At 47.8% G+C, this 14,422-nt stretch overlaps 7 protein-coding genes across 7 annotated transcripts; 3 read left to right on the forward strand and 4 right to left on the reverse strand.

Moving 5' to 3' along the window:
- Positions 1–406: 406 nt before the first annotated feature.
- Positions 407–1,709, forward strand: N7455_007144 (cytochrome P450; the record flags this gene model as incomplete). The annotated part of the gene is made up of 4 exons (XM_040957686.2): positions 407–820; positions 878–999; positions 1,064–1,362; positions 1,423–1,709. The coding sequence occupies 4 exons, from the start codon at positions 407–409 to the stop codon at positions 1,707–1,709; spliced, it is 1,122 nt and encodes a 373-aa protein (XP_040811867.2).
- A 1,138-nt stretch (positions 1,710–2,847) lies between these two features.
- N7455_007145 (uncharacterized protein) lies at positions 2,848–4,017 on the reverse strand (the record flags this gene model as incomplete). Its single annotated transcript, XM_040957726.2, has 2 exons — positions 2,848–3,716; positions 3,783–4,017. 2 exons carry the CDS (start codon positions 4,015–4,017, stop codon positions 2,848–2,850), a joined length of 1,104 nt encoding a protein of 367 aa, XP_040811860.2.
- A 1,826-nt stretch (positions 4,018–5,843) lies between these two features.
- Positions 5,844–7,019, reverse strand: N7455_007146 (SDR family oxidoreductase; the record flags this gene model as incomplete). The annotated part of the gene is made up of 3 exons (XM_040957708.2): positions 5,844–6,282; positions 6,349–6,474; positions 6,535–7,019. 3 exons carry the CDS (start codon positions 7,017–7,019, stop codon positions 5,844–5,846), a joined length of 1,050 nt encoding a protein of 349 aa, XP_040811795.2.
- A 1,261-nt stretch (positions 7,020–8,280) lies between these two features.
- On the forward strand, positions 8,281–8,622 carry N7455_007147 (uncharacterized protein; the record flags this gene model as incomplete). The annotated part of the gene is made up of 2 exons (XM_065605548.1): positions 8,281–8,328; positions 8,383–8,622. The coding sequence occupies 2 exons, from the start codon at positions 8,281–8,283 to the stop codon at positions 8,620–8,622; spliced, it is 288 nt and encodes a 95-aa protein (XP_065461402.1).
- Positions 8,623–9,294: 672 nt separating this feature from the next.
- N7455_007148 (LLM class flavin-dependent oxidoreductase) lies at positions 9,295–10,392 on the reverse strand (the record flags this gene model as incomplete). Its single annotated transcript, XM_040957804.2, has 1 exon — positions 9,295–10,392. The coding sequence occupies one exon, from the start codon at positions 10,390–10,392 to the stop codon at positions 9,295–9,297; it is 1,098 nt and encodes a 365-aa protein (XP_040811768.1).
- A 1,328-nt stretch (positions 10,393–11,720) lies between these two features.
- On the forward strand, positions 11,721–12,082 carry N7455_007149 (uncharacterized protein; the record flags this gene model as incomplete). Its single annotated transcript, XM_040957783.1, has 3 exons — positions 11,721–11,822; positions 11,880–11,962; positions 12,028–12,082. 3 exons carry the CDS (start codon positions 11,721–11,723, stop codon positions 12,080–12,082), a joined length of 240 nt encoding a protein of 79 aa, XP_040811726.1.
- A 125-nt stretch (positions 12,083–12,207) lies between these two features.
- N7455_007150 (alpha-N-arabinofuranosidase) lies at positions 12,208–14,016 on the reverse strand (the record flags this gene model as incomplete). The annotated part of the gene is made up of 6 exons (XM_040957802.2): positions 12,208–13,106; positions 13,161–13,260; positions 13,320–13,408; positions 13,468–13,595; positions 13,660–13,854; positions 13,910–14,016. The coding sequence occupies 6 exons, from the start codon at positions 14,014–14,016 to the stop codon at positions 12,208–12,210; spliced, it is 1,518 nt and encodes a 505-aa protein (XP_040811872.2).
- Between the last annotated feature and the right edge of the window lie 406 nt (positions 14,017–14,422).

Below are 14,422 nucleotides of genomic sequence, written 5' to 3' on the forward strand. Positions count from 1 at the left end.
ATATGCGGTATTCAGGCCACCCGAGGTTCGTGGTGACCTCTTTTCTGCAAGGAGGATGCATAATATCACAATAAGTCAGCTGGAAGTCCATAATATATGAACTAGTAACCACCTTTTCCCATCGGAGAACTGTACACTCTCAACCCTGATTACATACCGGTGTATATTCCATCCTCTTGGCAATATCCCAGGTCCTCTGGGATGTCGCATCTCCAGCTCCTGGTTTGCAACGCATACAGTAAAGCAGGATGCATTCCGCCAACTGGAAAGGCTGCATTCCGGATATGGGCCCTTCCTACGAATAGGTTCGAACGACATATCAGTGGCTCATCCGAAAGCCGTGCAAGCCATGTACGGCCCTGGCTCAAAGTGTCGGAAGGCAGCCTAGTATGACTTGGGACACCCCATGGCCTCGCTGCAGCGCACTCGTGACAAATCCCTACACGACCCGAGACGTCGTGTTTGGAGTGGGGCCTTTGGGGACAGGAATATGCGGGACTACGAAAAGCGCATGGTCTGGTATCGAGCTCTCCTAGTGAACGCAATTGACGAGTCTAAGAATCAACCATTTGACGTGACCAAGTGGTTCAATCTGTACACATTTGACGTGATGGGCGATCTCGCATTTGGTGCTTCATTTGGCATGTTCGAGACAAGCAAAGAACATGAGGGAATCAAGCTAATCAACTCGGGATTGACACCTTTGGCCTACATGTTTCCCGCGTGGTTCTTTTGGTTAATGACGGAGATTCCTGGAATCGCAAGGGACTGGTGGAAATTTATCAGTTACTATACCTCGCAGATGGAGGATCGTATAACGGTGAGTCAAATCAGCTGCAATTTCACCGGGTTTTCATTTTCTGACAATAGACCACAGATGAAGTCAAGTAACCCCGATATCATGGGCTACCTCCTAAAACCTTTGAACAACCAAACTCTTACCGGAATTGATTATATGTTGCTCCAAGGCGACTCGCAACTCATTGTTGTTGCAGGAAGGTGTGTAACTTGGCTTCACCGCGCCAGCGCAAGACATTTCACACTCTGACGGAGGAGACTCTAGTGACACCACATCTATTACATTGATACATATATTCCGATTCTTAGTGGAGCACCCACAGCATGTCAATGTGCTCCGTACCGAATTGAAGAATTTGCCACGAACGGAACTTGGGGACTACCAGCCCCCAGATTTGGCTGAGCTGAAGCATCTGAATGGTGTTATTAATGAGGCGCTCAGGTTGTTCCCCCTGGCTCCATCGGCACTTCCCCGTGTCACCCCGCCAGAAGGTCTGACCGTAGACGGAACATTTCTTCCTGGAAACACAACTCTGTATTGTCCGCAATATGTGCTCGGTCGCGGTAGGATGAATTCATTATCTAATTTCAAGTTTATCTCGCTAACGTATAGTCTCTGACTAGGTCCCGAGTGCTACCCCAAACCCGAAGAATTCATTCCCGAGAGATGGTATTCGCATCCTGATTTGATGCAGGACGCATCAGCGTTTGCGCCATTTTCTGCAGGGCCTTACGGCTGCATTGCCCGACCCTTGGCATTGTTGAATATTAGAGCAACGGTTGCCCGTATTGTTGTTGACTATGATGTCTGCTTGGTCCCTGGGATGAGCTTAAATGAGTTTGATCAGGGATTGAAGGAGCACTTTACTCTTGCGCCTGCACCATTGAAGCTGTGTTTCAATAAATTATAGGTATAGGATTCCCTGAGGATATTACTGTGTATTTGCGTTGATTTCATAATCAAGTTCACTGGAGTATATCAGAGAAATGAAGAGAACTGTAAATGAGCGATGAAATGAAGACCGCGGGCGCCCTATTGTTGTATAAAGCTCGCGTGACGCAAGATATTTGCATAGAACTGATAATACTACTTTCCCATTTTGCTTTCGTTCTTTTCCTCATTACCTGCCCCTTTACTTTCTCCTTTTACGCCAAGGAGGAATCGTACATGGACATAAGCTTGTATTCTCCCGTGGCGTACTTGGCAGAGCAAAAAGCATTTAATTAGGCGCAAACAAGCAATAAGTATGATTGGCCCTACATGTTGGATCCCCGTCTCACTGCATCAAGGGATAAATGTATCTAGCGCGCTAGCAGCCATAGGCTCGTTTAATCCAGGACCAATGGAATACAAGCTGGCAGTCAATTGCATCTTGTGACCCTATGGGTAGCAGACCCCTAGCATTTGTACTAATCTTTTCTGGTCAGACTTGAAGGCCATCAACCTGTTGTATTGCTTTCCGCACGTTCATGTATTACATTGCAGATATATCTATCCGGACAGATCTCGGAAATGGATGCCTTATCTACGAAGTAACACTTTTGCCGTGGAATTTCACCATAACTAACACAGGATAGACATTACCAGTCGAGTAAACTGGCAGGCCACATGGGTAACCTCAATGCATGGTTTACCTGGGTGTGTTGGGTCTACGGAGGCCTTCCATTCATCTACCGCGAGAAGCCCTGAGCGTTGGACAAGCCGTTGAGTCAACTAAGAAAAAAAGGGAGCAAATTCCACATGCGCGAGTATGTGCTCTCGAGTCTTATGAAAAGCTCCGTATCGATCATCCCCAGCAGCGGAAAATTCAAAATTGTAAAAGCTCCCATCCGGTTAGCAACTGCATTAACATGCTATAGTGCAATGATACAATATCAAAGTCTATTGCTGGATATCGCAGCTAGAAACCCACCATCCACTAACTCCGTAGAAATGCTCATTTTACTCGACAATTAGCACACCTATATTTGGGATATATATAAAAAAGGACATCACAATGGATCGCTGAATGTTCAAAAAGGTAGCTCCCCCCTCCGAGCGAGTATGGATTATCTTGCCTCGGTAGGGTTTCCCTCTTCACGAGCCGGCAGCTCAGCGATGGAACGATTCCCGTCCATCTCATGGGCCACGTTGGCCTGGTGACTCCCTTCCACGTCGGAAGATTTGGGTGCAGGACCATTGCCCTCAGCTTCGAAAACCCTCCCTGTCGGAACTCCATCAACGTTCACTGGTTGGTGAAGCTCCCCGCCGGACGGCGACGCATGCTTTGGACCCGACTGGTATCCGTCCTGCGCATTATTGCTTGCTACAACATCATTCCTTTGTTGTTTGCGTTTTTTGAGCAGGAAGAACACAACCCCCGCAGTGACAATGCTGGCCACGGCAACGACAGACCCGACAACACTGCCGGCGATTGTGCCAGCCGAGATGGATGAACCCAACCCATTTGAACTAGCAGGATTTAGACTACCGGATGGCGTGCTGGAAGTCGTTGGGGTTGCATTTGTTACGTGACTCGGTGTGTGACTCCTAGACAGCAAGGAGCTTAGAATATTATCACCGACAACCTCGGCTGATTTCGTGGCCATAATGAGCCCTACACCAGACTCAAAACTTGTCGCCCAGGTGTACAAGGTCACCGACGTCGGGCTGGTACCACAAATATAGTTGGAGATGTCCATATACGCGTAGGTGTAAGTGATACAGTACGGCCGGTCGCTGGACGTGCAAGACAACATAAACGGATCGCTGCTTGACTGAAGGCCTGCTGCCGGAAGTTTGTTTTTGTCGTAACATGCGGTTGCGAAGGAACATTCCTTGGAGTTGGATGATGCACAGCAACCAACCATGCCTCCGAAAGCTGAATTCGGCGCATGGAATACGCATTTATAGTCGTTCCTACAATGGACCATGTTCGCTAGCAAAAGATGCCGGGATTAGCCCATCTGCTTCATTATCATCTAGTGAGATCATTGGTACTTACTGCTGTGCAGACTCGCACTGTGGTAGCCACACCCACTTGCGGGCACATCCGTCATCGAATCGGCAGTTACGGTGGGAGAGGAACCGCGGCGGTGTAGGGCTTCAGTCATCGCACGAATAGGTGTCGGTGTCACTGGGTGGCGGAAGGTAGTCGGCAGAGGAGTTGGAGAGGGCAAGGCCTGCACCCATCGCAGGAGGGATAGGGTCAACAGGCCAATTAACCATAGTCCGGCCATGCTATGCGTGATGTGGGAGACAACCGGTGAAAGCGTGCCTGTCTGTCAAAGGTTCCCTAGACCAAATCGTGGGGCGTGTTTCCCCTATATAGCAGCTCAAACTAGCGCCAAGTTCCTCTGTTAGGCGTTTTCTCATTTCGTTCTATTTTAGGGGTGTCGCTACATTAATGTACTCACCAATATACACTAATGTACATTTAAGTGCGAGAGAGGCCTTTCAGGCTAGTAGGCAAAAACTATCAATCATTCAGCAACTCCCGATCCTTTCCGATGTTCACCACGGGCCCATTAGAGACTGCATCAAGCGGACGAGGCACAGTGATACAACATTAGAGATCTAAACCTTTAAGAAATGTCCGAGAGGATAACATCAAAAGGATTGATCTACCTCTGATTTCAACCCATATACCGACAGGACAACAGGAAGGAGAAATGGACCGGCTGTGACATATCAATGACCCTCATTGAGGTACGAGGCTGCAGGGAGAAGGCTGTCATATGAAGCCTGTTTATTATACAAAATGGCAAATGGGAAATAATGATTGATGATCCCGCCCCCGCCCCCGCCCCCACGATAAGTATCACTTGGCATATTGCCCTATACGGTATATAGGTGTGACACATCTAACATCTATCGCCCGTTAGATGCTATTCTGAGGCTGAGGCGCACGGAGGAAGGGCCTGCTCCTCGTGTCTGCACTGTCCCCATATCCACCAATGTATTATTAAAGTATTTCCTAATATTCGAAGCGTCCCAGACCCTTCGTCCAAAATTTCACCTACCCACCGAGCAGATGGTTTTCTTTTGATTCATACTTCGGCAATATCGGGTTCTCGTCAGAGAGACAACTTACTCGGGATGCCTCTTCTGTTTGGTTTATCTGTAGAAAGGTTGTTGTAGACACCCTACAGATGATACAAGACTAATACGGTTGTTATTTATATCCGGTTGTTTACCAAATATACCAAAATACTACCAAGAAAAAGGGTCCGGGCGGACTAACTGTAATAGTAATGGAGATTGAATGGAGAAAGCACTGCATGTATTGTCTTGATCTGGCGCATCCAGAGGAGAGAGAGGGAGAGAGGGAGAGGAGAGAGAAGCTATCTGCATGTTCTATCACATGGTGATGCCTCAGGCATCCAACAAATAGGTATAGCTCGTTTCAAGAGAGGGTCCGAGAAAGAAGCTCTGTCGCAAGTGGTGAAACTGATTTCGTTCCATCCTGTACGCTGCGAACAACAAAGGAACAGTTAAACAAATCCCGCCTAGAAGGATCTCAAGACAGGCTCTCTGCATCTAGAAGATGGGGACTGCGGAAAGGTATTACTCACCCTTCGCCCCTATCTTCTATCTCCAACTGTACCGGGCTTCTGTACAGCCTAACTTTGGGCCCGGACCCGGAGCCCAAAGCCCGACCCCTGGGCTTTTGTAGGCCCCTATTCGGCCCCCACGAAAGCCTACGATTGTGTAAAATCTAGTCCAATTATTCAACAGGTGGTCCAAGAAACGGACCTCTTAATGTTAGACTTCAGATTTTCGCCGAGGCCGCTGTCTATCGGGGATGTGAAAACCCTCTCAGGACCTTATTTAGATGTTAGAGTACGATTTATATTGACACAAGATTAGTGCAGTATTAAACAATCGAACAATAAATCGCAGGTTTAGTGTCCCCATTGGGAGTGATATATGTAACAATTTAGACCTTAGGCACGGGTGAATGAGGGCGTTCTGAGGACCAAGATGCTAGGTATTACGATCTAACATTTCCATTTTCACCAAGAGTCTAAACGATCTATAATCTGCGGGACATAAACAACTTCATCTAATCAACGTCAGTAGATATAGCAACTGCCCGGGTAGTACCCAGGTCTCTCTGAAGCTGCCGAATCTTTGATTCCAAAGCAACAACACAGTCCTTCCCTAGCGGCAACCGGAGATAGTCATATCCGGTGACAATAGCATTGATAACTGCCTGGGCCGCCTTGTCCGGATCTCCTCTAATAAAGTCTGGAATCGACGTAAGCTGTCTCGATCCAGTAACTATGTGCTCGACGACGGTACCCTTGTAGCCGTCACTGAAGCCATTCTCAAGGCAAGAGGGGGTAATGATACGGCTCAGAAAGGGGGTACGGAAGGCACCAGGTTCCACAATCAGGACCTTGATACCGAGTGTCCTAACCTCGTTGGAAAGTGACTCATGAACGGCCTCGATGCCGAATTTGCTAGCCGAATAGGCCGATCGCCCAGGACGTGCAACAAACCTATAATATTTTGTACTCGTATTAGCCACCATCAGATGTAAATTCAACGTAAGTGCAGAGACCGACCCGGCGCCGCTACTAATCAGGATGATGTGACCAGAGCATCGTGCACGCATAACCGGCAGACAAGCTCGAACAGCGCGAAGAGGCCCGTAGAAATTCACGTCCATTTGATTGCGGACTTCGGCCTCACTATTCAAATGTTAGCCAGGGAGCCCATTATAAAGGGAAAGATTTCCGCCAGCCACAAACCTTGTATCCTCAACACCGCCAACAAAAGCATAACCTGCGTTATTCACTAGAACATCCACGTTGTATTCTTCAGAGTACTTGGCGAATTGATCGTACGCATCATTTTGGGCGGGATCCAAGCATATCCAGATGCCACCTTTAGACGCAAAATCTGGGTAGGCAGCTTCTGCTCTGCTAACATCGCGCGTGGTCGCAATAACCTTGTATCTAGCCTTGAGAGCCTGCGAAGCAATAGATTTTCCTAGACCGGATGAGGCACCGGTAATGAGCCAAGTCAACTTAGTAGCAGGCATGGCGATTGGAGGAATTTTTGGTGTTTGATTAGACTGGGCGAGGGAAATAGCAGGGCTAAATATGATATCGGACGAGGGGAGATGTGTTGCGCTAAATGGAGACGGTGGAGTTAAGGGCTTATCCAGTCTCATGCATTTCACATAGGCTTTACTGCTCAGGTGGTTCTTTGTTCCTGCAGGGGTGTTATGCATTGTGATGTAAACTTATTATTCTGTGCCTAGGATTATGAACGATGATCATCTATGCAGTGCCAATCAAATTCAACCAATATCCGCCCATCCCGCCATAAACCCATGCCCAAAGTTAAAACTGTAGATCTGTACCCGCCCAAGCAAATCTATTTCGGCCTTATATGCAACCAGAATAGACATTTCTATGTATACGTGTAACGTTTGACAATTAGAACCCGGAATTATCTGAAGGACCCTCAGGCAGTACCCGATAAGTTACTGTAAAAGGCAGGTGCCCCTATATTTGTTAGCAGGTTGCTTTCTTCCCACTTTCCACTTCCCTCGCACTCCAGTCCGACGCCCTTACCTTTTCCCAATCTTCTCTTGTGGCCTACCTCCTATCCTCAACTTCTGACACACCTCCAAATTCTCACACAATCGTGCAAAAGTGTCTGCATTTCCCACACCATGGCTGACTCACAGCCTCGAAGGTACGGTCCCTTTGACAATGAGTAAAATCTATGACAAGGCAAACAGCTAACAATGGAGGATTCATTCACAGGTTGGAGTTGGATGTGACCACTACTTTGCAGTCCACCAAATATTAAACATCCACCCAGCCTTGCGTCAAGTGAAACCTGGCCCGTCTCGTCGATGTTACGTTTGAGAATGAACCCTTCCTCACAGATAAAAACTGTCTGCGGGGTCGTTTAAACCAAGCGATTGATCATATACTCGGAATACGCGCACTGCTGTCAGTATTCCTACCATCCTCGTTGTCAGACACGGGTCTTCCGCCGATTACCCAGGAGGTTGGGCTGATCTCGCTCTTACCCTACCGTGGGTAATTACCCGCCGGGGTAACCTTGTAACCTCATCCTATCTCCTGTTCTCCAAACCCTATACCAACAGGGGATATTCCGTGGGCCGACTCTTCGTGAGACCAACCACTTGGACGGTGTACAATTTTATCAGGCGATCGGCGAGTCGGTTCAGCGCATGGAAGCACTGTTCGTTCTTATGACGGGGATTGCCTCCAACGTTGAATGCGACTTCTGTCTGCAGGAATATGGTGTATTCGCTATCTGCGTGATCTGTCAGCCCGGCGCGCCGAATGACTGCCCAAAGTGCCTGTGGGCTGATTGTTACCACCACCAGACATGCTCATTTAACCGCCCTACGACAAACACTTCGTCCAACAGGTTATCTCCAACCGGGGGGGGGGGGTCTCAAATATGACTGTCGTAATGCCTCGTGACATCTTACAACCCCCCCCCCCCAAATGGCCCTGGTCATAAACAAGCACAACGTGATGTACAGGTTGGCACGAGTAAGTTTCCATACGCATCTCTCAATTGACTTCGTACGTACTAAATATTCACAGCGCTGCAGCTCCGATGGGGACCACATCTTCCTTCGCGCAAAGAACCAAGGAACGGGATCTTTTGCTTGGATACAATTCTGTACTCTTCCATCTTTGAGCAAATTTTGGAATTCTCTGCTCAATGATAGAACCCTTTTATTGGTCGGTGGCAATGGAGGTGTTCGTGCGGTTGATATCAAAGTGGAACCTGAACCGCCGAACGAGACCCGGGAGCGGTTTCGTGCAACTCCATGTCCGTGATCGATCCGGAATGACAACGAGAATTATGTCCAATAGAGAAGAAGAGAAATAAAGCACGTGGATCTGCTCGCACTTCTAGAAAGCTTGTAAAATATATTAGTTGATGTTGGAGAGGGCTCGTCTGAGACGATGGGTAAGAACAAGAATGTCTATAAAGCTCCGGGGAGTCTTAAGACCATTAGAAGGCTAGAGAAAAACAGTAAAATGTCGAGACGCAAGGAAAGCGAAATCACAGACCCGCCTTCCCACTAACACGTAACGCCTCCTTGAACCGTACATGATCAAGACATTATAAATGCCATCCTTTGGGACCGGAGACCCCGCGAAGACTAATCGCATGCAGGAGATCAACACTCTCATATGGTCCATGAGTATTATTTATTTCGAGGCGAAGAGGACAGACTACACCAGGTTCGCATGGCCCGATATGCCCCTTCGTGCCAAAGAGTGCGCGCTATACTATTGTATCAAGACTATCGAGTCCAAAGTAGACGATAATGTCATTCACGACTATTGTTGTATTATGGAATATAAACCACTTCGATTATTAAAATATAGATGCCGACAGCGTTTTGTTTGAAACAGAAAGAGAGGTCTTAAGTGCCGGGTATTATCCGATATATTTAATGAGGTGTGATAATATATACTAAGACTAGTTCTCACATTTGTTATTTAATTTGAGGCACCATTCTCCCGTTCCTTTAGAGTTTCGCGAACCTTAGGAATAATCAACCGTCCATAATCAATGGCGTCGTTGAGGTTATCGTAGCCTCGGATAGAGATGAGGTCAGCACCGAGATCAACGTAGTCCAGAAGGGAGTCGACGATAGTCTTCGGCGATCCAACCAGGGCAGTGGATGCACCCTGTGCATTCGTGGCAGTAACAGTAGGATACCAAAGCGCACGGTCCTGGACCTCCCCACGAGAAGCAATATCAAGAAGACGCTGAGAACCTGCGTTCTGTGGAGGCGGGGCATTCGCAGGGACCCTGTGTTGTCCGTTGGCCCGGTTGGCAGTAAGTGCATCGAGGGTGTTGTGTGCCTTGGCCCATGCGAGTTCTTCAGTCTCTGCGACAATAGGACGGAAGGTGACCCAGATGCGAGGTCTGTCGGTCTCCGGGCGACCGGCCTTCGCTGCCTCGGCATAGATGCGATCAATCTGGTTCTTGGTTTCTTTCAAAGGTTCACCCCAAAGGCCGAAGATATCAGCCAGGGAGCCACCAATACGGTAGGCTTCGTCCGATGAACCGCCGACTGAGACGGGAATTGAGTCGCCGGTCAGGCGGACTTGATTGCTGAATTGTTTGAAGGTGTAGTATTTGCTCTCCCAGTCAAATGGCTCATCAGACTTCCATGCACGGCGGAGAATCTTAATATAATCTTCAAGGCGGCCGTACCGTTCTTCCTTGCTCAGGAAGTCTCCTTCCTTGGCCTGTTCGGCATCATTTCCACCTGCGATGAAGTGAACAACAACACGGCCGCCGCTGAGTTGGTCCAGGGTAGCTAGCGCCTTTGCTGCAACTGTGGGGTACAGCGTGTTGGGTCGCAGAGCAATGATAACCTTGATGTTTTTGGTTACGGAGAGAATGGTGGCTCCGATGGTGAATGGATCATATGATGAGGAGCCATAGGGAACCAAAGTATAGTTGTAACCGTAATCATCAAGGTTGCGAGCATATCGAACGAGATACTCAGGATCAATCTTAGCGTTGGGAATTGGATTGAGCTCGGTAGATGCGTTCGGGAACGTGACACTGATGAATTCCGCCATATTGACTTTTTGTTAACCTTTTGATATTCTTAGGTTTCTTGTCAGGTACTGTTTTATTTCTCACCTGGAATATCGATCTTCTTTTAATACTTCAGCCTTGGAGTATCTCCGGGTTGATTTGGCATCAACGTATGACGCAAGATGGTATAAGATTGCGTCTTAGCACGCAAGTCGATAACCACATTCGATAGCCATACCCTTCCGTGTCAGATCATATGTTTCACCTGGAGTTCCCTACTTATTCAAGTAAGCGCTATTCCTTCGGTCGCATGAATGAATACTAGTACAGGGACTAGAAGGTATTGCGCCAGTATTGCGCAAGATGGTCCGTGAGAATCGCAATATAATGTTGACAAGACCCGCTAGGTAAGCCTATAGAATGCTGGCCGAGATCGCAGTTCAATCATGGAGTTAACTTGTTTAGATCTTAAATCCCTAGATAAGGAGTTTGCCGGCCACATCCACACATGACACGATCACTGGGATAATCTTCGTCGTTATATGCTGATGCGGTTATGTGCTCACGCCAAGGAAGTGCTCCTTCTTCTGACAATCCCCCTCGGTGATTACTGCATTATTGCAAAATCGAAGACTTTCTGGTCGACTGCGACTGCTACTCTAATGTCGGACTATAATATATATTTCGAGGTCATTCTCACGTGTAAGTGGAATGTTTCCTTTTGGAATTGTTCATTTTACAGGTAGTGAGGTCTACATACTCCATGAGAGTGTTTCAAGGTCCTTTATCTACGAGTCCAAACCGAGCGGAAACAATTAATGGCCGAGGTCATATCTACAGTATGGGGTTAACCTGCGCTGATTGGTCGAGATGCGGGGGTTCAACCGGACTGTCGAGACCTCATCCGCCTGTTACTACCTAGGTGTGATTGAAGTTGTACCTCAACTTCCACGAGTGGCAGGCGCATCGACCGATATACCTCTCGAACACCAGTATATGTCACATGCTGTCGAACCTTGTCGGAGTGCCTTGTTGGCACCAAGGTTGGCACCCCGCGTCAGATCATGACTCAGCATTCGGTATTTCCGGTCTTTTCATACGCTATCCTCGACACAAATCCCTATAAGATCTATTGAATAGGGACACATTGTTTTGAATCTTGAAATTGCTACAGTTTGACATCATTTCTATGTTGAGGCCAATAAGGGAAGTGATAGCTTGAAAGGTGCATTGATGATAAGACGCTAGTCCCAATCTGGAGACTACGTCATCGATTAGACATGGGTTATATCCGCGACAAACCTCACTTTGCCTCTTCCTTTTACACGTCTCTCTATTTCAATATATTGATTACTTTGAACCACCCAATATGCCACTCGTTGTTCCAGGAATCAACTCCTCCTTCGGTGATAAGTCCGAGTGGGTCAACAAGCTGATGGGCAAGAAGATTAGCGAAACTAGTAATGAGACAGTATGTCACCTTTACTAAATTATTGAAATCAAGCATGAATCTCTAACTCTTCGCTAGTCCTTTGCAAAGAAAGACCTTCCTGAAACTCACCGGGTATTGAAGCCAGGTGACATGAAGACCATGGACCATAACCCGAACAGGTAACACCTCATTTCAAAGTGTCATTAGGTTAATGACCATATCGCTGACGGTGTACAATTCTTAGACTGAATATCCATGTTAATGAGGACGGGGTTGTCCATGACGTGAACTCCGGTTAGAGCTAAGATATATTTACTAGACCTGGTAGTCCAGGCTCATATGACAAGACCAAATTGAACCGATTGAATATCTATTGCTTGAAAGTCTATTTATGTCCTCATGATACCATCTCATATAGGTTGACTCACTCAGCCTTCCATCTAAGTAGGGTAAGCGAGTGTCGCGGGAAGACATACGACCCACTTCCATTCCAGCTCGACTCCTGGATTGCCACTTCTTCCTTGCCGTTCATATTTGTCACGGCCAAATCGGTCGCGGTGACCGTGAACACAGAAACTTCTCCCTGGGCTCCCTCAACACGACTTTCCAAGTCCTGGGTGTCATGGATATTGACCACAGCAACATTAACAAATCCATCATCTCCAACAGTGGCACTAACATCCAACCAGGGCGTATCCTTGGCACTGCGAATCCACTTAGGGGTAGTCTCGCCATCGTACGTTCCACAAGAAACATGACTGGCAACGGTCCAACCGCGCATGTAGCGCGAGAACAGCCAAAGCGGCCACCAGGTAGTCTGCTTGGTAATTCCCTCTGGGGTAGTCATCAAGGGCGAGATGACGTTGACGGTCTGCGCGATACACGCCATACTGACATCCTTGCTCTTTCGGACGAAGACGTTCAACCATGCGGCGACGGCGAGCGCGTCGGAGAGTGTGTAGTTCTCTTCGGCGCCTTGGCTTCCCTCTGCGCGGATTGGATCCCAGACGTTCCACTCGTCGAAGCAGATTGTCGGGCGAAGTTGCTCCGGGGGAACTTGGTTCTCGACTCTGGCGAGATCGATCAAGGCGGATGTGATTTCAATTGCGCGCTCGGCTGCTAGTGGTGCTGTCACGTTGTGCAGGTGAGATGATGAGGATGTGTAGAGATGGATACTGTGCATGTCAATCAATGGGACTGAGCTGGTTGACAATGCGGAATGAGCGGGAACAAGACACTGGTTTAGTGTGTAGTAATCCCATGATGCTGTGCCATCTTGACCGCAGAGGATCAAGATCAGGGTGGGATCCAGGAGTTTGAGAGCTGCGAAGGTCATATTAGCGGGATATTTCTACTAGTAATGAAATGAAGTCTTACCCTTCGCCCATTGAATCGCCTTGTGAGCATAAGCTTCCTTGGTCATCTGCTCGACCTGCCATGGACCCCAGCACTCGTTTCCGAGGGCCCAGTACTTGACCTGTTTTGGTTGTTAGATTGATTGCAGTTCAAAATATTGCACTGTTTAGCTGAACATACATTGTAAGGCTCCTCACGGCCATTCTTTCTTCGCAGATTGGCATAGTAAGTGTTACCAGTTCCATTGCAGTACTCAACCCAGCCCAAGGCTAAGACAGTCCAACATCAGCATGGTTTCGTGTTGAAGTGCGAGTAAAGAAAAACATACCTTCATCCAGGGTACCGGTACCAAAGTTGAAGCAGAGGTACGGCTCTGTACCTAGAGCCTCACACCATTGCATGAACTCATCAGTTCCGAATTGGTTTGTCTCGGTTCCGAGCCAAGCAAGCTCGGGTCTTTTAGTAGGTCAACATTAGCAAAGTTTTGGTAAAATGAAGGTGACATGAGAAATAATCATACCGTGCAGGCCGTTGATCCTTAGGACCAACGCCATCAAGCCAGTGATAGGTGGCACAGAAATTGCCGCCGGGATACCGAACGACAGGGATGTTGAGCCCCTTCAACGCCTCCAGGACGTCTTTGCGGAATCCCTTCTCATCTGAGAGAGGGTTTCCGGGGTCATAAATGCCACCATAGATACACCGTCCCATGTGCCTGCGGAACTAGTTAGCACATGTCATCAAATTGGGACATGTTCAAGATGCCTTACTCGGTAAAGCCGGCATAGATGTTCGGGTTGATCTTGGAAATGCGCCTGGATGGGTGCACGGAGATGAGAGGTGTCTCATGATCCTCCAATTTGGTAAAGGTCGTCATCTTTACGAATGGAAATGTTTGTTTCTACTGTTTATGTTGGAGGCGTCACCCTGGCTAAATAAGCGATTTAACTGATCCAAAGTTGCGATTCAGGTTCGGGAAAGGGTGTTCTTGTTAAGGTTTGAAAGGCGCGATCCAAGGAAGACAATTAAAGAAGCGAAACGTACTTTGATCACAAGTGATTTATGTAAATAACCGATGTCTCGGCCTTGAAGCGGCAAAACTCCTGCGGGGGAAGAGTCGAGACATCCGGACGATGACCCCTGTATTAGCCCTAGTAGCGCGTAAAGTGGCTCCCGGAAAAACGATGCAAAGCCTTTAGTTATATTTCTACATTCAAGATAGACCAATAGACCAATGAGTTGGGAGTCTAGCCTCACGACATCCCCGGGATGGGACAAATGTG

This window comes from Penicillium solitum (assembly GCF_028829755.1).
Source record: "Penicillium solitum strain IBT 25940 chromosome Unknown utg000004l_segment0_segment0, whole genome shotgun sequence".
Taxonomy (NCBI): Eukaryota; Fungi; Ascomycota; class Eurotiomycetes; order Eurotiales; family Aspergillaceae; genus Penicillium; species Penicillium solitum.